General features: G+C 53.4%; 2 protein-coding genes across 2 annotated transcripts; one reads left to right on the forward strand and one right to left on the reverse strand.

Moving 5' to 3' along the window:
• Window positions 1–236: 236 nt before the first annotated feature.
• Window positions 237–5572, forward strand: prune2 (prune homolog 2 with BCH domain). The gene is made up of 10 exons (XM_029838096.1): window positions 237–567; window positions 1404–1470; window positions 1545–1745; window positions 1994–2152; window positions 2260–2362; window positions 3836–4054; window positions 4408–4506; window positions 4620–4658; window positions 4792–4848; window positions 4937–5572. Exons 2-10 carry the CDS (start codon window positions 1416–1418, stop codon window positions 4968–4970), a joined length of 966 nt encoding a protein of 321 aa, XP_029693956.1. The 5' UTR covers window positions 237–567; window positions 1404–1415; the 3' UTR covers window positions 4971–5572.
• Window positions 5573–5627: 55 nt separating this feature from the next.
• Window positions 5628–21621, reverse strand: pcsk5a (proprotein convertase subtilisin/kexin type 5a). The gene is made up of 37 exons (XM_029838083.1): window positions 21233–21621; window positions 20445–20549; window positions 19597–19743; window positions 19303–19446; window positions 18949–19025; window positions 18650–18738; window positions 18371–18543; window positions 18021–18227; window positions 16412–16512; window positions 16228–16331; window positions 15955–16075; window positions 15581–15769; window positions 14957–15093; window positions 14676–14798; window positions 14471–14573; window positions 14210–14400; window positions 14050–14134; window positions 13515–13618; window positions 13301–13439; window positions 13009–13124; window positions 12525–12627; window positions 11984–12120; window positions 11542–11742; window positions 11366–11434; window positions 11173–11215; window positions 10887–11029; window positions 10612–10812; window positions 9936–10019; window positions 9653–9851; window positions 9106–9320; window positions 8439–8681; window positions 8130–8366; window positions 7850–8027; window positions 7203–7420; window positions 6856–6956; window positions 6410–6614; window positions 5628–6334 (listed from the first exon to the last, which is right to left on the reverse strand). The coding sequence occupies exons 1-37, from the start codon at window positions 21407–21409 to the stop codon at window positions 5898–5900; spliced, it is 5646 nt and encodes a 1881-aa protein (XP_029693943.1). The 5' UTR covers window positions 21410–21621; the 3' UTR covers window positions 5628–5897.

Here is a 21621-nt window from a genome sequence, read left to right on the forward strand (position 1 = left end):
AACTGATTAACCTTCTGGAGGCGTCTCCAGGCGCGGCCGCGACCGCGACCTTTGCACCGAATAAACGGCCGCCGTCGCCGCCGCGTGGAGCGCTGACGGGCTGGACTCTGCCTGGACCGCTGTCGGTGGTGAGATCAAAAGGGAGCCGGGTCCGTTTGCACAGACGGGAGCGGCGCTGCTGATTTCAGCCACGACGCAGGTTAACGACGCTCTGCCGCCGTTCGCTTTATTATTATTGTTGTTATGCTGCCGGATCGCTTTAGAACGCTAGAACAGAATGCTAATGCATGCGTGGTAATCTCACACACACACACACACACACACACACACTCCTCGTTCAGCTGCGCCGCCACAGCGGGCTCTGTGGCAGAGAGCTGCTACAGCAGGCCATCCGCCTTATATGGTAACGGCCCAGGTCACATGACCACAAAGATGGTGGAAGCTGTGAGCTGAGCATCTCCTCGGAGAGGCTGGAGGCAGGGAAGCAGGCAGGGAACTCGGAGGACGCGTCCATGTTCTGAGCTCAGCCAGGACGGAGCAGCAGCGGAGCCTGAGCCCCCAGCAGCGGTGAGTAGACGGGTGGGGAGATTAGAAAGGAGGAAAGAGAGCAGGTGGGGGGGGGTTGTGTTTCACTGCCTGTCACCAGACAGGAAGCGGAGGCTGAGGGAGGGGCTGCTGTCATCGGCGCTGCGATGTGGACACGCAGCTCAGCGTCCAGGACGCAGGACGATCCGCTTCCTCCTGTGGAGCCGAAGGTTCCCGGTCTGATGCTGTTTGTGTCTTGGGGGGGGCCGTCATTGGGGCCCCCCCACTGCTTCGGCTGCATCTTTATTGTTCTTCTTTATTCTCCTCCACGCTGGGAACAGAGAACCACAAACCTTTCCCTTCATGTGCATCCCTGCCTGGTCATGTGACCTGCCTCTGCCAGGGGGGAGAGGACGGGGGCGGGGGGGGGGGGAGAAGTGAGCCTGCTGTGATGTAACACCCCCCTTCCCCCCACCACCATCGACCTCCCCCTGTCTCCACCCCCGACCTCCACCCCCTCCCTGGTCCCTCCCCGGTTCTCAGTTTGAAAGATTATTCCTGGAGGAGGTTGACCTTTCAACCTGGAGATCTTTGTCTTCAGCCCCCAGCCCCCACCCCTCCGTCGCTCCCGTTCCACTCCTTGATTGCGGAAAGCTTTAGAACATCAGAACAGATGGAAATCATTCCGTTCCATCCTGGATCAGCCACCCCCCCCCTCCCAGGCCCGCATCAACATCAGCCCCCCCCCCCACATGTGTTCTCTATGAATCTGCTCTCATCTGTGTAGAGGCGCTGATGCTAACTTTCGCTCCTCCGTTAGTTTCCGATGGTCCAACTCTTCCTTCATGGTCTTTCCTGCTGTCCCCCCCCCCCCGTAGGTCCTCTCGGGGATGAACCTGGCATCGAGCAGCAAGATGAACTCTGATGGGGGTGAAAGCCGACCCGGTGAGTCTCACAAATAAACATACCTCAAAAATACCATTTTTAGAGCCTTTGTTGTGCGTCGGCGTCTCCTGTAGCCCCGCCCACCACTCTACCCCTGCAAGGAGGTCCAGGTCACCGTAAAAAGCTCTCCGCCCCTCGAATCAGCCTGTCGCTGGACCAGAGCGAGGACGACCTCGGGGAGACGCCAGACGACCTCGACATCAACGTGGATGAGCTTGACACGCCGGACGAGGGGGACTACCTGGACTACACTGACCACGAGACGGACTGGGAAGGTGTGTGCCCGTTTGACTCCGCCCCCTTAGGTGCAGGAGCTCCAAAAAAAACCCAGAAACCCATTTTGACATTTGGTACTGCTTGAAAAACCGAGATGTAAAAGCAAAAATGGAAAAAAAAGAGAATTGAATCCAGCCGCCCGAGCGAGCGCTGGCCCGCCGTGACCCGCCGCCTCTCCTGACCTCATTACTGCGTCCACACCGGCGCTCCGGTAATAACAGTTGTGTGGTGTTCGGTCTGGTACCAGAGCCCAGCAGGAGCGACCCTCGTGATCCGATCCCCACGTACGGCGCCGAGGAGGAGCGGCAGGACGTCCGGCTGTGGAGGACGGTCGTCATCGGAGAGCAGGAGCACCGCATCAACATGAAGGTCATCGAACCCTACATGAGGGTCATCTCCCACGGAGGTGCTGGTCCAACTGCCCACAGACCAGAGAATTCTGGGAAAAAGGATGGTAAAACAGAAAAGAAAGAACCGGAGCAAATAAACTTTGATTTTGTGTGTTTTATCAAGGTTACTATGGCAACCAAGTGAACGCCATCATCGTGTTTGCGGCCTGTTTCCTGCCGGACAGCGACAGAGAGGACTACCACGAGATCATGGAGAACCTCTTTCTGTGAGTGTTCCAACACAGAACGTTCCCTTTATGTACTCTGCTCTTATAATGATAATAATAATAATAATAATAATAATAATAATAATAATAAGGATAATAATAATAATAAGGATAATAATAATAATAAGGATAATAAGGATAATAATGTATTATTATTATTATTATTATTATTATTCTTATTATTATTGTTATTATTATTATGATGATGATGATGATGATGATTATTATTATTATTATTATATTAATACAAGCAGCGTATTACGGGCCCTTGAATTCCTTGCCTTTGCCTCCCTGTGTCCCTGTTCCCCTGGGGCCCTTGACACAGGGAGGCTCCAGCATATTATTGCCCCTGTGCAGTTACAGACCTGCCCCCCAGGGGCCCCTGTGCAGTTACAGCCCCGCCCCCTAGTTCTTGACTATGCAAATATATTTTGCACTTTTCCTTTTACTTGTAGCTAGCGAGCTAGCTGGATGCTTGATGATGAAACTGTTGCCCTGGCGACCATTGCTCTGCGTTTATTGTTTATGTGTTGGGCCTGGAATCGACCCTACGTGCTAAAAGAAGTCTGTAAAGCACGGCAGAGGTTCTATATCTGATGAATTCGGACCTGGTAGTGAGCTTCGTTGCTGACTCAAGAGTCGTCACCTCAACCCTCCAATGACAGGTTCCAAAGATGTTTACATGCAACACTTTAAATAAAGCCGAACAAATGAAGCAAAGTTCTACACTTGAACTCAGCTTCGCTATGGTTAGCATGTTAGCGTTCCGCAGCAGTTTTGCTATGTGCAGTGCTGCGCTGGCACGGCCGATTCTTGGCCGTGTGGTCGTGGCGCCACAGGCTGCTCTGTGAAAAGATGGCACCTCGGAGGCTTTTGGACGGACATGAAAGGAGGTGAGCTGTGTCGTGTCCAGCTCTGGACGGCAGATGGCTCATGGTCTGAGGTCCGCTTCGGCTGGGTGGTCGGTAGCCACGAGCGCCATTGTCAGGAAGGAGATGAGTGCGTGCCGGATCAGAAGAAGCGTCAGAGGAGCTCCAGAGGCGATGACGTTGGCCGAGAATATCGTCAAGTTTATTTTCAAAGTGGGAGAAAAATCCGCCCGCTGACTGAGGAGAAAGGGGGGGTTGGAGGAGAGAAAGGAGCGAGCGAGCTCCTGCTGGCTGGAACCACAGAGCCGGGTTCTGGAGGGCTGGTCGGAGAGTCTGACTGGGCTGCAGAAGAATTCAAAGCGTGCGGCAGCGCTTGTGTCAGCCCCTCAAAGGCCACATCAGAGGGTGGATTTGAAGAAAAACACTGTCGGTTTTTCAAACACAAACCATTCTCGTCATTTTTAGGGGCCTGAAAGGCTTCGCCGGCGTCCAGGTTACATTTTCTATGGGTGCAGAAACTTCAGCCGCCAATTTAACTAAGTTTAACTTTAACTTTAACTTTGATTTGAACGGCAGCCTAAGATGCTTCCACGTCTCCGTCCAGGTATGTCATCAGCACGCTGGAGCTGATGGTGGCGGAGGACTACGTGATCGTGTACCTGAACGGCGCCACCCCCCACAGAAGAATGCCCGGCCTCGGCTGGCTGAAGAAATGCTACCAGATGATCGACAGGAGGCTCAGGAAGAATCTGAAATCCTTCATTATCCTGCATCCGTCGTGGTTTATCAGGACCGTCCTCGCCATCACCAAGCCTTTCATCAGGTAGAGGATCCGACAGATTGACTTCATCCGAACACATAAGCTAATGATTGAGGATGATTTTCACGTTGGGCTCATTCATACTTTGCGATAAACACACTTATCCTTGTTTATCACAGATGGTGGCGGCACGCTGACGTTAGCCGCTAAATCAGCGACGTCACGTCAGTGGCTCTAAACTTTAGTGTTTGTGGTCGCTGGCACGCTGCTGAGTGGGAAAACAAACACTGACTTTCTTCCTCTGACACTGAGCCAGCTACTTTTATTATGCTGTCACTTGTGCTGTCTGTTTTAATGTGCATGTGTATGTGTGTGTGTGTGTGTGTGTGTGTGTGTGTGCGCTACTCTTTCTTTAGTGCCAAGTTCAGCAGCAAGATAAAGTATGTGTCCAGCCTGGATGAGCTTGAGAAGCTCATCCCGATGGAATCCATCCAGATCCCAGAGTGCATCATTAGGTGAGTCTCCTGAAGCCCCCCCCCCAACCACACACACACACACACACACGCACACACCGTATACCGTCTAAACATCTTTATATTCATCCCGTCTTTTGAACCTTCACCTCCAGCCTTGACAAAGAGCTGAAGGAAGCAGCGGAGAACTCAAAGTAAGCATCACCTCTTCTTCTGGATTCGGTGGCTCACGTTGACTCGGAGCGATTTATTTCTCATCTCGGAACTGAAGCCTTTCAGTGTACAAAATAACAACGTTAAATGATTAAATGTGTATTTTTCTTCCAGAATGAACAGTTTTCTGCTGGGGGTGGAGCAAACCACAACCGCAGCAGGCAGAACCGTGTAAGAACCTTCAGATAATTACAAGAAAACCAGCCTGGAAACGAGCTCCTTTAACTTTGCCGCCTGCTTTTTCTGTTTGTTGTTGCAGCAGAGCAGAAGAGGCCGGCACGAGCAGCTCTTAAACCCTCACACCTCCAACCAACGGCTCACCTCCATGTTCAGAATTTGTGTCTTCTTTGCCAAGCTGCTAGTGCGTCCGTGCGTGTGTGTGTGTGTGTAAATTAGACACCGATAAAACCGTGGTCACTTGGTGTTAAACATCCTCCTCTAATGCTGCTGTAGCACCTTCTGCATCTCCGCACCTGCATGCCAGAGGGCCAAGAGGGAAAGAATGCAAAGAATGCAGGTCGACACCAGAGCGCGCACAAATCCATTTGTAGAGTCTGTGCAGTAGCTGCGTGCATGAGAAGCAGTGAAGCAATAATGTCACACTTTAGAGGTCAGGTGGCGGCGGTCGATGTGGAAAAACACAGTTCAAACAGATATTTAGCACCAAAACGAGGCTGGATTAGCTGAATATGAACTTTTGTGTGTCTGCCAATGATAGGATTCCTGTGAAGCACAACATTCTCGTCGTACACGCGTGTGTGCGTGTGTGTGTGTGTGTGCGTGTGCGTGGTGGCTGCATGTCTCCTTGTAGATAACCGATGGACCTCTCGCGTGTGTCTCTATCGTGAGGCTCCATCATTGTGCAGTGACTCAATAAAAATGGATTCTAATCGTCCTCCATCGTCCAGCTCATTTTAATCGCTTCGCCCGTGAAGGAGCAGTCGGCTCGAATGGCGGCTTCAAAACTTTATTGTGACGGAGACGAATCATTCAAGGCGCTAATCCAGAACCACGGCAAAAGAAGGGAGTGAAAAGGGAAGAAAAAGCAGGACGTCGTCCACGTTCTCGCCGAGGCTCCACACAAAGGAAGGTTGCTAGTGGAGCTTCGTGTCTCGTGCTGCGTGACTCACAATGATTAAGCGTGTCCCTCAGGGTGGGCAGAGATAAACAACACAGAGGGAGGAAGGAAAGGACAGAAGAGGAGGAGGAGGAGAGATGCTTCACCGGAACGCGTAGCTCTCGTCGTCATACTCCAGCTCGTCCTCGTTCTCCTCGCCCAGCTGCCCATAGCGAAACTTCCTGTACACTGTGCCGTCCCGACCCATGTAAACAATGTCCTCGTCTTCGTCGTCCTCCTCTTCCTTAATGCCGATGTCCACGAGCTGGGCTTCCTGGAACCGAGAGCCGGGGGAGCCGGCATGGCCGCTGTAGGACGCAGAGCCGTGACCTCCGTATCTGCCGGAGCCCAGCTTCTCGTAGCCGCGGGGGCGGATGTCCGAGGGCGCGCTCTTGGAACGGGAGTGTTTGACGAGGAAGGCGACGGCCAGCAGTCCCAGCGCCAACAGGACGGAGGCGATGATGAAGACCACCAGGTTGCCCCTGACCTCCTCCTTCTCCTCGTTCCAGAAGGCCACGTTGGTGGTGACGACGCACTCTCCTGCAACAACAAAGCTTTCCTCACAAACATTTAAAACCCGCCAGACCAAAAACACCCGCCGGACGTCCCCCCCACCTCGAGTCTCCGTGCAGTTACAGCATTCCCGCTGCGGCGCCGTGCCCTCGTGCCCCGCCTCCTCGTTGCCGTGGAGGCAGCAGAGCAGGCACCGGCCCCGGGCTTCTAAGATGGCCTGAGTGGGACACATGGTGCAGTTGCTGGGACCTGGTCCCCAACAGTCCAGACAGGAGCTGTGGCAGTCCTCGCAGACGTGCACTGACCCCTGCAGACGAGGAGGGGTGGGGACAATGAATAATCAATATTCAAAAATCCAATATTTAACTGATTAATAGTTTCACAAGGTCTAACGTTTATTTCTGAAATTGTCTTTCTTCTCCTGCTAACGGAACAAATAAATGAAATTCTAAAGTAGCGGCGGCCAAAACACTGCTGATAGGTTCCCTAACGGAGCGAGGACAAGGTGGGGGCTCGATTTAATAGAGGGGGGATGTAAACGAGGATACCTTGGTCAGAGGATACTGGCCGAGGCTGCACATGGACTCACACAGGCCGTCGGAGAGAAAGTACCCCGTGTGGCAGGAGTCACATGACCGAGCGTCTCTCCCTGCAGGAAGTACAGAAACAGGAAGTTTAGGCGGGTGAACCATCCATCAGAACCCCGCCCCCAAACGCCTGCTTTCACTACGAGGTCAGAAACAAGCTCGTGCGACTTATTGTGTTAAAGCCAAGAGTTCTGGTCCCAGCGGAGCGCACAGTAACGACCAGCTGCGTCTGATCTGACCTCCGCCGGGTTTCTGCTTATTAACGTCAACACAGAGGAAGCGGATCCATTTGTAGTCTGCGGCGCTACCTGTGCAGGTTCTGCAGCTGGCGTGGCACGACTCACAGCTCCTGCCGCCGCTGGGATGGTAGTATCCCCGGGGACAGGACAGGAGACACCGGCCCTCCTCCTGGAGGAAGAACAGACCTGGAGTGCAGCTCCGGCAGCTGTCCTCTCTGCCCCCGACGCACTCAGCGCAGCTGGGGTCGCACCTCTCGCACAACCTGGAGCCGGCGTTTCCATAGTGACTGCGGGACAGATCACGGGGAAATCATGATAGATTACATCCAATTAGAGGGGAGCAGATTAGAGTTCGGCCACACGTGTCCATAAAGGGTGGGAGCAGCAGGAAGAGCGAGATGGAGGGAGTCAAAACAAAACACTTCAGACAGACAGAGGTCTGGAGAGGCACTTCACCGCCTCTGCTGGCCTTCCTGCCCCTTTGGTGGTTTCTGTCAAGGATTCAGCAGTGCAGCGAAAAACCAGCATCTTCTTTTGATGCTGCCTTTCGCCCCAACGAGAAACAACAAAATCATGGTTAATGGCGGTTTGGCAGGCCATGCGGACGGCCTTGCTGCATCTCTACCCCCCCCTTGCTAGTTAAAGGAAAAGAGTGAACGCCCACGCCTCAGGTGAGGGATGAGCTGCATAGTTAGACAGGAAGGAGGTTAAACTACCCAGGCTGGCAGGTCTCCACGCACTGTTTGCCCTCTCGGAACAGACGGGCCGCACAGATGAGGCACTGGTGGCTGCTCGCTCCGACGCACGACTGACAGGAACGGTGGCACGCTCCGCATTTCTGCTCTGACTCATCCCCGTAATAGCCCGCCGGGCATTCCGCTACGCAGGTGCCATCTGCAGGAGCGGGCGCAAATGTTTAGCGTGAAGCTGCACCAACGACTCCCAGGAGCTCTGGAGATCTTTTGTGGATAATTTGGGTGTCAGAACGTGACTCACTGAGCAGGAGATGCCTCTGGGTGCAGCTCAGGCAGTGGGATGTGCCGGGACCCCAGCACCCTCCGCAGTATTTGTGGCAGGGATGGCATTCCCCGTCCTGGTCTGCGTACTGGTGCGGCGAGCACGCGCTGGCTGGGCGCACACAGCGACCTAGTCCATCTAGTCTGTGATGCTGCCGGCAGCTAGTGCAGGCGTCAGCGTGGGGTCCAGCACAGGTCATGCAAGAGTCATCACATTCTGGAAAAAAATGTAAGAAATAGGGAATAAATAGACAACTCTGATCACCAATGTTCCACCTGTTGCTCCTACCTGCACATTCCCCCGTCAAAGAATCTGTATAATGATGGGCGGGACAGGATTGCACACATTCTCCATGATTCAAAGTGGCCTCTGGGTCCACACAGGCGCTGCAGTCATCACTGCCCGGCCCAGTGCACAGAGCACAGTTGGCGTGGCAACGCAAACACTCCATTTGTTCTTTGCTCTTGAAAAATCCCTCAGGACAGTCTGGCACACACAGCCCCTCATGGAGGAAGTGATACTCTTCACAATCTGCACACACACGCGCACACACACATATTTGTTTAATGGTTGTGTGGCATAAATACTGAATATTATCTGGACAGAGCAATGGCAGCCCTGGGCAGGAGAAGTTGAAAGTCTAAACTGTGCAGTTCTACAACTGGCCACTAGATGGCGAGTCCAAAACAGAGCAAAAATCCCATTAGTGACGTCACTCAATGCAGTTTTACGTGACTATGAAAGTATGTGATGTTATTAAGAATAATAAGATAACTCTCATTTCATTGAACAAATAATTAGATAGATTCTCAGAAAATGTAAGTTGGACCAGCTGGACAATGGCAGTGGCTAGTGTTGCTCAAAACAGTGTATAGATCTTGCAAAACCATTTTCAGAGCATCAGCGTGGTCAAAACCACTAAACACCTCCAGCTGCGCTCAGTGTGATGCCACACCTGTGCACGGTCCCGCCGGGAGGCACCCACGGCAGGCGGAAGGGCAGGGCCGACACACCCTTTCCTGGGCCGTGTGACCCGGAGGACATTCCTCCACACACCGGTGTTGGTCCAGGAGAAGAGGCTCCTCGCAGCTCAAACAGTGGGTGGCGTTCTTCCCACAGGACGAGCATCCGGCAGCGCAGCCGCGACACACCTGGCCGTCTGGATAACCCCTGTGGAAGGCCCCGGTTTCACCAGTAAGTCTATAACCTCTGCATTCTGTGATCTGCTGACTCAATCAGTCAATCAAAACCGGCGCCACTAACTTCCCAGCCACTCACAATCACTGCGGCTCTAAACTCCAATGACTTATTGCGTGAATGGCTTCGCGTGCACGTGTGCTTATTTTTTATTAGCTGTCATGAGTTTGAATATTGCTGCTGGGGTAAACAAGCGGAATGACATTTTGCACCGCGCTGCTTCCGAGAATTAATCCAGAATCTGAGAACGAATCCGGAAAATGTTACTGAAACAGAGCGGCGGCTCCGCGTGAAGTGCTGCTCACCCGGCACATTCGCTGACGCAGCGCCCGTCCTGCAGGAACAGCTGAGCTTCACGGGCGCTCTGACACCGGACGCAGCCCCGAGAGTCGACACACTGCGCACAGCCCGGGGGGCAGGCCTCGCACGCCGAGGTCACGCGACTGGCAAAGAAACCCGCCGGACACTTTGACACGCACGTTTGCTGCGCGGTCAGGAAGCGACCTGGGAGAGGAAGGAAGAGTAAACATCTGCGCCGCGAGGGAGAGAAGGACGCTGGTTCATTGGAAACATGAAATATGAAGGGACCTTTCTCGCATTTTGTACACTGGTGTTTGTCTCCCCCGGAGCAGGACCCACAGGACGGATGGCAGTCCTCACAGCCGCCATCATCTGGAGGTTAAACAAAGAACGCAGCCATAAAATGATGCCGCTTGGACCCAAGATTAGGAAGGCAAACTATGATAAACCAGCGTATCACCATCACGATCTTCCTGTTAAGCTAAGCTAATTCCATGTCTTTTTTCTATGAATGAAAGGTCTATACAACAATATTCAGGTTCACCAATCACAATTTAAACGAGTCCAAGACGTCACCAAACATGGAATTGCGTGGGTTTAAGGGTTTTTTTCATTGCTGAGAATGAAACTTTAATAACTTCCTTGACCTTTCTATTAACCTCTGTATGTTTCTCTCAACAGTTTTAATTAAGTCATCAAGCCCTGTGTTAATTATCAGATGTTTTCTTTAATCCAGCTAAACTCTTTCAAGGAAGAAAACGTTCTGCTTGTTTAATCGGCTCCATCAAAAAGTGTTCGCGGCCAACTTTCTCAAGTTCTGCCTGTTTTGAGTGCTTGTTGGTGAGCATGGAACAAAAACTAATTACCCTTGAAGGTTCCTCCCTGACCTCGAGAAGGTGCCCAAATCCCCAATTCATTATGTCCAGACATTGGGATTAGAGGAGGACGTAAGTATTAGCCTCACCGCCGCTAAAGGTCTTAACGGGACAGTCCTCGTGGTCGGACACACATCTTCCGTCTTCGGGAGGCTTCCCGTCCTCACACGAGAGGCAGTCGCCGTCCTCCGGCCCGTCGCACCTCGTGCAGTCGGCGTGACATTCCTCGCAGTCGTTGGTGTCTTCGTCGCCATAGAAACCATCAGGACACACCGAAACACAGGTCCCCTCTGGGGAGTGAAGTAGGATTCTGGTGAGACTGATTGGAAGACGAGCCGTAAGGGACGGATGGTTATTGTCCTGCCTGATAAGAAGAGGTCCGTCTCACACCAGTAGCACTCGTGCTCGTCGCAGCTCACGCAGTTTTCATCGCACGGAACGCAGGTCATGTCCTCGTCCACGCTGTACGTCTTGGCCGGGCAGTTCTTGTAGCAGCCGTCCTGAAAGCTGACCCCCCCAAAAAAAAGAAGGAAGAACAAAATCTGCACCTCGTTGTTCACAAACGTGCGAAGAAAGGGCCCCTGTGGGAGCGACGGAGACACACAGAGAGTTCAGATCCGTCACGGTGTCAGCGAAGCACACAGCCTTACTTGTAAAAGCCCTCCGTGCAGGAGAGGCAGTGCCTGGGGTTATCTGTCAGAGACACACATAAAAGTCAGGTCCTCTTATGAGTAGGAGCCTCCAGCACACACACACACACACACACACACACACACACGGGGAAGGGGGGGGGTGGGATCCTCTGGGGATGGAGCTGATTCTGGTCACTGAGCTGCGACTTACACAGGATGCACTTCCTGCAGCCCTCCTCACAGGCCATGCAGTCGTCGTAGTCGGGGTCCTCCACCTCTCCTGGGGGGGGGGGGGGGGGGGGGGGGGGAATCGATACAAGAAGGAGGCAAATGTAAGCAGGTGTGGAAAAGCTTCCCGCCATCGCCGCCGGTTTGACCCCGGGTTACCTTCTCCGCACTCCAGCTTGGCGCACGCTCCGCCTGAGACGTAGTAGGAGGAGTCGCACCCGAGGCAGCGGCCGGCGCCGCTGCACAGGCGGCAGTGGTCGGAGCAGCGCTCGCAGCTCCTCCCCGCGGTGTGATAGAAGGCCTCGGGGCAGGCGTCCACGCACCGGCCTCCGTGCAGGTAACGCTCCACCCCAAACTTGTCTGGAACAAAGTAAAGAGGAAAAGGACAAAGGTGCAGGACAGGCGTCTTTTTAGACCGGGCCATTTGTGAATGATGGACAGGAACTGATGCCCAGTCGCCGGCCTGGCGGGGGTCGGGCTGAACTATGACCTCGGCCTGCTTCCTGCTTCCCGTGGCAGGAAACCATCTCCATCATCGGTGTCATGTTGAATTACGCTGACGTGAACACACCCAAACCTCCCACGCTGGCCCAGTCCTCACCGGTGTCACAGCTGGTGCAGTTGGCGGGTCCGGCGTCCACGCAGGTGGCGCAGGTGTGGTCACACAGGTGACACCGGCCGCCCGACCGGTACTTCCCTCTGGCACACTCAGTCACGCACCGACTGTCATCCAAGGCCCTGTAAGCAACCAATCACATCCCCATTTTCTTTATTTTGAGAGCTTATTTACATCCCAGCACGCAACAGCACACAAGTGAAACAGAACCTGGACACACGGAGGAGAAAAGCACCAGCGGGAGCATGAATTATTCATCACTATTGTAATTTCCTTGTAATTTTATTCATCGCGGGGGGAAAAAAAAGAGTCGACGTGTTCGCTGACAATGATATATGACGATTAAAAAAAAGTGGAAATATTTCATTTTAAGTCGCCGGCGCCACAGACAGTTCAACACTTTTAATTAAAGTTTGCTTGAATTAATTCAGCCGGCGTTCGTTATCATAATCATTGACTCATCAGTTAAGTGACTGATAATTCCAGCTCCGGCTGCTCTGGCCGTCCCTCCGACCCGCCGGCTCACCGTGAAGGGTCGCAGCCAAAGCAGTCGTCCCGCCGCGGCCCTTTGCACCTCAGGCATGTGGCGTCGCACGCGTGGCATTTTCCATCAGCGTCCTGGAACTGGCCTGGCGGAAACACGGACGGCAGATGTTGTCACACTTGGGACGGCCTGCAGCCGATACTAGCTCGAGTAGCGCTAACAGCAACATGCTAGCACATGGAGGGGGACCCGTGTCACTAACAACAAACATATCACGCGCCGTCGAACGTCTACGTGTTTCATATTTATCAAAAACACACTTGAACTTTTACGGCGATGGACCATTTTTCCTCGCGCTAACTTGTCAAACTGCACCTGTATCTGCTTAGAAGAACTCAAGTGAAAGTTTTGCTTCACTCCTGTGGTCTGCCTGCACCTCTGGCAAAGTTTTCCCTTTAAAGCTTCGACAGTTTAATCACGCAGCGGCGAGCCAGCGCCCGTTCCAGGCGGAAGACGGTTGACTGACCCTCTGTGCACCGTGTGTTTACAACACACACTCCGTCCAGCAGGCTGTGGTCGCCGGAACAGCTGCTGCAGTTTCCCCAGCTCGGCCCCACGCAGGTGAGACAGCTGGCGTCGCACCTGAGGTTGGACAGCGTGCCAAACACAAAGAGAGAGAGGCTAAAAGCGTGCGGTCGATCCACCAATCCAAGTGTGATAAGAGGCGCAAACACATGCTGGAGCCAGCCGCCAGGATGAGGCCTGCCATCAGCAGATAAACAAGCCTCCCACACCTGAACACACACCAGAGAGCTCACCTCCTACACATCCCGAGCCCATCGGCTATCTCTGGGTTCGACTCGGTGGCGTAGAAGCCAGCACCACAGGAGGCCACACACCTCCATTCCTGCATTAAGTAGCCTTCTGCACAACGGTCGCACGCCTCAAAGCCCGCACCTGCAGAGGCAGATGGAGGTTAAAGTGGACGGAGGAGCGGCGGCGACGGTGCGTTTAAAGTCAGCGGGCGCTCACCTGCACAGGTGGCGCAGGCTCTGTCGCAGGGCTTACAGACGCCCTCCCCGCTCTCATGGTAGAACCCCGGCGTACAGCTCTGCTGGCACCGGTTCCCCTGCAGACTGCGGAGGGCGGACAGAGCATGTGGCACCGCGACACACGGGCAGCCAGTCATCCGACACCGTCGGGATGACTCACTGCCTTTCAGAGCCGCAGACTCAGAGTTTCAACCCACAACACGCCACCGCAAGCACTCACGAGCTGAGTCACGGTGCTGTGGGAACTTTGATCTCCTGACAATGTGCTGAATTTAACAGAGATGTTGTTCTAACTTCCTGTGATGATACTGCAAAATGGAAATGATTCACTTTCAACCTTTTGTGTGCGGAGAGAAGGAGGAGATTCGGTCGTACCGAACTTTTAATTGTGATGCTAAATAGAGTCTGCGCGTGCACAGCGCGCGCGCGTGCGTGAAGGTTCAGTGTTCTCGGCGGCAGGAGACACTGCAATGTTTACTGAGCAGCTCATTCCCAGCAATCAGAGATTGTTTCACCTTGTGTTGGGTTTGCAGCGGGTGCAGATGCTGGAGGACGTGCACGTCAGGCAGCTCTCATCGCACTTCCTGCACACATTTGCATCTGTGGGAGAAACAAAATACAGTGGGCCTGACACGGCCCCGGGCGGGAGGAAGGTCCCGGTTAGCCTGGTGTTACCGTGGTCCAGGTAGTAGCCGTCCCCGCAGACGGCCGTGCACGTGCTGGTGTCCTCGACCAGGTGGTGACCTTCCTGACAGGAGGTGCACTGGTCGCTGCGGCTCCCGCTGCAGCGCTCGCAGGAGGAGTAGCATTTTTTGCAGCGGCGCCGGTCGCCCCAGAACCCCCTGGGGCACTCGGACACACACACCCTGTCGCACAGACGGGTCGGGTGTAACGGCTGGACGGCGCCGTCGTGATTGTGTGTGTGATCGCGCCAACCTTGTGTTGTTCTTGAACTTGAGGAAAAAGCGCAGGCACGTGATGCAGCGCCGCGGGCCGGGCCCCTCGCAGCCGCTGTCGCTGCATTCTGGGTTACAAGGTCCTGGAAGGACAAAAAGCGGCAGACTCGTGACCCCGTTCTGGCGGTAATACCAGTATTTAAGTGAAAATGTAAATGAACCGGTGTGTTCTGAGCGAGCCCGACCGTCGTATTCCTGGACGAGGTCATCCTCCACCTGCCTCTCAGCTGATCTGACTCTCTCTACGTGCGCCGGATACGGCGGCTCCGCCGTGCCGTAGATCACCAGGGACCACTCCTTCAGCGCTCCTGCGACAGGGCGGACGGGGGGGGGGGGGGGGGGGGGGGGGAGAGACAGGACAAGATAAAGGGTTCGTCCCAGGAGGCCTGAACTGTATTTCAACTGCTCCAGGTCGACCTTCAGCACGTTTCATAACACTGAGAGGTTACAAAGATGGAGGGCAGACCCAGTTCAGCGCGCTCTCGCTTCTGGGACGGCGTATCCTGGATCTGCAGGGTCCAGGCGCCCGCTGCCCGCTCCCCCCAGCAGTGGGTGCTCATGAACTCCCACTTGTTAAATCCCTCAGCGGAGTCGTCGTGTGGCCTGTTTTTGGAGACATATTTGGACTCAGGTTATCTTAGCTGACGTTGGAACGCCTCTATTCTTTTCCTGTCGTCCATTTTCTCTGTAAAAGCAGCGACATCAGTGGGCTGATGGGCTCTAAACGCTCCGCTGAAGTGACCTGCAGGTCCTCTGATCATCACACAGAGCTGCTTTCATTCTCGCAGCCGAGCAAATATTCAGTTTTACTTTGCACCAAATTACAGAACATAAAACGAAGGGGCGCACGCGCGGGGCCACCGTCGGCACATATCCTCCGGGATCCCCTGGGGGCCTTCCGCCTGTAGTCGCCAAAAGCTTCTTGTTTTCCGCCAATGGGAGAAAATGCCAGATTGAGGGATTTATATTCTCGGCACTCACACGTGCGACACTTCGCAGATTATAAACGAGGCCGCGGAGCCTCTGGAGGAAGTCGTAATATCTGAATTTCGACACACTCTCGGCGTGATTGATCACCGCGCCGTGTTACCTGGGAGCCAGCAGCTGGGACACCGTGCCTGAAGGTGACGTGAGCCTAATGGAAAGGTCGCCACGGCGACTGTGAGCGATGGTTACGCGGACGACGACATGCTCAGCGTAAGCAACGTGCCGCCCGGGCTGATCGGAACATCCCGAACTCTCATACACGGATGTGAGCCCCAAGCCGGGATGAATGGTTCTGTCATGGATGGTGGGGGGGGGGGGGGGGGGGGGGGCAGGACAAAAAGAGGTGATGAAAGAGATGAGAGAACAGAGAGAGGAGGAGGCCGACACCCAATAATGTGTAAGAATAAAGTGTCAGGAACGGGACAGGAATAGAGGTGTGATTAAAGGGAAAAAGACAGAGTGTGGTCGCCGTGGTACCTGCTGGACGGCAGGGGGGCTTCCTCCACACACTCATGCTGGGGTGGGACCTGATCCCAACGCTCCGCCTCCATCACCATGCTCTCAGCATCCAGGAGGCCGAAGCCATACAGGTGGCTCACTGACACACACACACACACACACACACACACACACACACACACACACACACACACACACACACACACACACACACATCTTTCAACACTTCCGTCTTCCTTGCTTGTTGACTTCTTTGTGAGGACAGTTGGTCGTTGGGAATTGCGGGAATACCTTTGAATCCGCCACCATTAGCGTGCCAGTCCGGAGCGAGCAGCCCATCAGGTCTCGACGTGCGGACAATGATGTGCTGGACGTCCCTCCAGGTCAGCGAAGGGCTGAAAACCCAAGATGAAAAACACTGACTCCTCCACACCTGTTGGTGGCGCCTGTGTGGTGTCGGGACAGAGTTGCTTACTTGGCCTCCAGGGTGAGAGCGATGACCCCCGCCGCCATGGCGGCAGAGAGGGAGGTGTCTGACTCCACCCGGCTGCAGCTCTGATGTGGGCCCAGCGTTACCTGTTGGGGACCAACAGCCTTTTGGAGCGTTTGTTTACAACAGCTGGAAATTAACGTGACACTTTGTGTTTTTCCTGTGCCGGCTGAACATGATTAGCCTCGCTATCATCACTTGTGACGTCTTTTGTTATTAAGGTGTGTTTAACTACATCACTGACAGCACACATCTGTTCCCAAAAAAATGCCCAAAATAAACCCACAGATGTTAAAGCGTCAATAAGATCCCACTAAAACAAATTTATTACACTATTATCGCGCTAGCTGTGCGTGACTGTGTGTGTGTGTCTGTGTCTGTGTGCGTGTGTGTGTGTGGGTGTGTGTGTGCAGACGCCATTAGACGCTAAGTTTTATTGTGCTTATGCTGATGTGAAAATTGGATTTTACCATTAGGGGAGCGATGAATATGTATCTCAAATGTGGGGGAACATAAATCGAGCTAACAGGTTTTGGAAGCTAGCGTTAGCCGTCACACTTGTGATATAAGTACTGCACGTTGTTGGGTGGGCCAACAAAGAGATTCATCAGGTAGAGAGCGCGGTACGAGACCCTTCAGAGAGCCAGAGGATCAACCCCGCTCTCATCCAATTTAGTGCCGCCCCGCTCTTATTACCCACAACCCCTGAGTGCAATATCAATTAACAGGAATTGTGATTTTACGGCAAAAATCATTTGGAAAGATGCAATCAAGCCATAACTACATTGTTTTTGTGGAGCAGATTGTCTATATAAATGAGGAGACTCGGTGTTGGGTTGACACTGTTCTCCAAAAGCGACATAATTGCCTTCTTTCCTTCCTGCCGTGGTGCTGCAGGTCTCCTGTGTCTAAGCTGGATCTCCGCCTGTTTGCGCAGGTTTCAGCTGTATAATTAGAATCTGCTGCTGCTGCTGTCAGTGTTGTGCTGAAGTCAGTGGGGGGAAAGAAAGCCACCACAACTCCTAGCGTGTTGCACCTCTTAAGGTTTTGCCAGAAATAAAGTTGGAGGGGGCTGAATCCTTGATTGACAGGGGTGTCGGACCGTCTCAGGCTCCAGTAGGTGGAGTTCGCCACCTACGCTGCTCCCAAAAGCCTCGGCTTCATTTAACAAACGTCTGTTTGGGGGCTTTAAGGGGCTGAGGAGGTGGAAATGTGTCATTTATCACGATGAACGCCACCGTAAACGCTAGAATATTTTGTGGAACAAATTTCAAAGATTCAAGCAAACACAATTATTTATGGATTCATACTATTTTTGGACGCATTCATAATTCAGCCACACTCTGTCGCGTCAGCACATTAAAAGTCTCAGACGATTCCACTGGAATTAATTATTGGACGTTTCACTCCCCACTTTTACTTGTCATATAAAGTTATTTAAGCGAAGGTGATAAATTATGTGCATGAAATAATCAACCGCTTCTTGCAGTGCTAATAAGCTAACGGCTGTGTTTGAGATCATCGTCTTGTATCGTTCCACTAGATGGGGCTTCGTTGAAGCTGGCGACCAGTCACACTGACTGTCTTGGCTCACCGTCCCCTCTGTCCCCCCGCCGGTGGAGGCCGTGGTGAGTATGGAGGCGCAGCGCTCCAGGTCATCTGGCTGGCGTCCCCGCGGCGTGCTGCTGCTAACAGATACGGTGTAAATACTGCCGCCGTAGCCATCGCAGGAGCAGTGGTCGCCCCTTCGCCCTCCGTTCCCTGACGCCCAGACAAAGATAGAGCCCCTCCCGCGACGGCCCTGAGATTAATTGGGAAAGGAGACAGAGGCGATAAATTTATTCATGATATTTACACATGAAAATCTACACCCAGAGGTTTGGACACGGGCCTAAACAAACACACGGAAATGACTTTTTCTCTCCCTCTCGCTCTGTCGCTCACTGTTTCAACTCCGTTCTGTAAAGCCAGTAGCGTCAGAGGCCCCGGTCCCCCTAGAGTGGCCCCATCGTCCTCAGGCCCCCAGGTGGCTAAATAGACGTCAACATAATGGGGTCTGAAACTCAGCGCGCCGGCCTCCACCATGTCCGTCACGTCTCCGTCCAGCATGCGGATGCCTGAAACAGAAGGCGCCAGATTGTCTGAATCCTTTCGGAGTTTGACCTTCACTTGACCTTCAGGTTTTTTTTATTTTTTATTTTTCAGTTTCACCCTTGGACTCACCGCCGATCCGCGCCCGGAAGGCGACTCCTACTGTGCAGCGAGACGTGTTCGCCGCCGCGGCGACCGTCCCCGCACACTGAGTCCCGTGACTGGGAGAAGATCAGAACAGGAGTTTAGATGCATATGCATGAGGAGAAGACGGGCTATTTCCGTTACATCAAACCAGTGAGAAGACAGAATTCAGACTGGAGGGATTAGCATATCCATACATGCATGTCATTACTGAAAAATTCAAAGGAGCCCATACATTATTTACGTTAAACCCGTGGCGCGAGGAGGGAAACCGCGCAGGTACTCACAAGTTTGGTGCGCTGCTGGAATATCCGGGAGAAGGACCCCCGTCCTGTCCGCTCACATTAAAACTGGCAAGCTGATCCTGGATCAGAGAGACGGCAAGTGGCAGCAGATAATAACGTGAGGCGCCAGCAGCTCTCTGTCTCTGCTTCATCATTAGCCACCAGTGGACCCGCCAGCTGATTGGACCAGACGTTTAATGTCTATACCAATAATCCTGGCGGGCCTTTCCCGAACCTTTGGCCCAAAAAGCTCAGCCCAAAATATCTTTCACCGCGTTTACGCTCTGGCGCCAAGGGCGCTGCCAAATTGGCTGGGATCAATGCCCAGAGAGCATCGTCCTCTTCCAGGACACTTACATAATTTGGCTCCAGCGCTGGATGCCGCTGTGCGATGCCGTCTTCCAGGACCGACACCACCACACCCTTGCCGGTGTAGCCTCTCCTCCAGGCCCCAGCGATGTTGAGCGGCGGCGTGCAGCCTCTGGAGCCGTCCCTGCACGGCTGTGGAGCAAAGAACGGGAGGTTCACATCAGCTGGGAGTCGGGAATAAGTCAAGTGTGTGTGTGTGTGTGTGTGTGTGTGTGTGTGTGTGTGTGTGTGTGTGTCAGGCTCTAGTGAGTGTGAGGTGGGGGGAAAAACAGACTCACGGACCCAAAGCCTGTTGAGCTTTGAGTCATCTTGGTGTGATGCCCAGGGACGCGCAGGGGTTTGGGTTTTGGTGCTAGTGGAGTAGACCTGAAGGACTCTGGGGAACCTCTTCGCTCTTCTCTGGACCACCTGCTGCTGGAGCCACTCCACCTTAGGAGAGCAGACGGAAACACGTGTGGGGACATCGGCGGTCTCTCCGGACTCCTACGGCCGTGGGACGACCGGTATATGGAGGACAGGTCGCATTTCTCACGACAATTTATACGTGTGGCAGCTGGAGGAAGGAATGAATCACCAAGAAGGAACAAGCTAAGCTAAGCTAAGCTAAGTCTTGTCCTCGTCAAACCGCTGGAGCATGATTGCAGCAGCCATATTGCATCTTCTGCAGCTGTGAGGACGCCTAGAAGGAAACAGCTGCTGAGACACGTTGCAGCTCCTGCAGGGACGCTGTTGGCATTTAGCTGTTGGCTGTGGAGATTAGCATAGCGAAATAACCAATTACTCACTCCAAGTATGGCTTCAATGCAAATAAATCAGGAACCGCTGTGCATTAATTCAACCACATTTGATTCCCCAACAGTTCCTGGATCTTCAGTCCCCCGAAGTCCTTGGACTTTAACTGTAAATTCATTTTCCTCTGGCTCATTTTGAAGGGCGTTTTGCATATTTATGCCTCAGCTGTTTCTGACCAACTCCGGAAGCAACAAATGAAACTCTGATGTTTGGATGATTCGTCAGCAAAAGGTCAATCAGAATGAGTGTGTTTCTGGGTGAGCGGCTCAGTGGTGGACATGCGACTGATGATTAACCCAGCAGAGCCCTCCAGCCCTCCTCGTGTCCCTCTCCGTTACCTCGGCCTCCTCGGCGATGCCGACAGTCACGTCCCCGTTGGACTCAGCGGACCGCTTTGCTGTCTCGCGGTGCCGGAAACCGTAATAACTCTTCAGGTGTCCAATCTGGGGACAGAAACACACGCGGGACAGCGTCTGAATCACCACCCGAGCGCCGGCGGCGGCGGCGCTGCAGCTGCTAAATTATGGAGCCGAGTGTTTTATTTAACGTGGAAACCCGAGACAAGAGGACGAGACGCTCGGCAGGTTATTGTGTTCTGTGACCGACCACAGCTGCTCCTCAATGGAGCCAAAAAGACGTCCTTCACTCCTCCACCGCGGCGCACGTGACAGCGTGCACGTGACAGCGTGCACGTGTGGCGCTCCAGAGTCATGCGTTGTTTGACTGATTTACCTCGGACGTTGATTCTGACCGGACAATATTTCCAATCATGTGGACAAAGAACTGTTCTTTTTTGTAAACTGTTCCTTTAACGACATGATTCTGAGCTTCCTGTTACCCCCCCCCCCCCCAGTTAATTAACTTTTAAAATCAATTATTAATATTTAACGGCTGCTGTTGAAGCTCGGCAAATAGATGTGACACATTTATTGAACAGGACTTTAAACACTACCAACAACGTGGGATTAGTTCCCCTCCCGTGATGGAAAACATTTAGTTATTTATTTCTTTTCCGTTTCTATTTCCAGCTCCAGCTTCCTTGGAGAAAACAGCGTTTCGAGCGGAACTTTGCGACGGCTGGAATATCGGACCTGCCGAGGCCTCCGCGCTCGCGTTCGCCACCCACCTGCCCCAGGTTAGCCAGCCCGTGCTTCTCTGCTATCCTCTTGGCCGCCTCCTCGCCCGCTCTGATCCTGACGGCCCAGTCGTTGGTGTAAAGCGCCGCCCGGCTGACCCGGAGCCACATCGCACAAAGAAAGGTCCCCTGGAGAACCAGGATTCCTCTCAACAGGCTGAACTCCATCTCAGGAGGGTTTCGGTGTGGAGAGCAGGAGTGTGATGTGAACGCGACTCTTCTTCACGGTGAACAGGCGGCTCTCGAGTTACTGCTTCAATATGGCGGCCGCGGATCCAGTGTGGAGTGTCTGTTGGCGGCCTAAATGATGCATTATGGCAAAGACAGCAGACTCCTGGCACTCCCAGAATGCCTCACCCCAAACGTGTGGTGTGTGTGTG

Source organism: Takifugu rubripes, chromosome 6 (assembly GCF_901000725.2).
Source record: "Takifugu rubripes chromosome 6, fTakRub1.2, whole genome shotgun sequence".
In the NCBI taxonomy this organism is placed as follows: domain Eukaryota; kingdom Metazoa; phylum Chordata; class Actinopteri; order Tetraodontiformes; family Tetraodontidae; genus Takifugu; species Takifugu rubripes.

What these genes read in the sequence shown, in the direction of transcription:
- prune2 (XM_029838096.1), top strand. Translation starts at nt 1,416, where the DNA reads ATGAACCTGGCATCGAGCAGCAAGATGAACTCTGATGGGGGTGAAAGC. An exon ending in GAGGGTCATCTCCCACGGAG is followed by an intron (nt 2,153 to 2,259) that starts GTGCTGGTCCAA and finishes TGTTTTATCAAG; the next exon opens with GTTACTATGGCAACCAAGTG. An exon ending in GAAGCAGCGGAGAACTCAAA is followed by an intron (nt 4,659 to 4,791) that starts GTAAGCATCACC and finishes TTTTTCTTCCAG; the next exon opens with AATGAACAGTTTTCTGCTGG.
- pcsk5a (XM_029838083.1), bottom strand. Translation starts at nt 21,409, where the DNA reads ATGGAGTTCAGCCTGTTGAGAGGAATCCTGGTTCTCCAGGGGACCTTT. An exon ending in CGCTGCAAACCCAACACAAG is followed by an intron (nt 13,619 to 14,049) that starts GTGAAACAATCT and finishes CGCCCTCCGCAG; the next exon opens with TCTGCAGGGGAACCGGTGCC. An exon ending in AGCCTGCGCCACCTGTGCAG is followed by an intron (nt 13,440 to 13,514) that starts GTGAGCGCCCGC and finishes CTGCCTCTGCAG; the next exon opens with GTGCGGGCTTTGAGGCGTGC.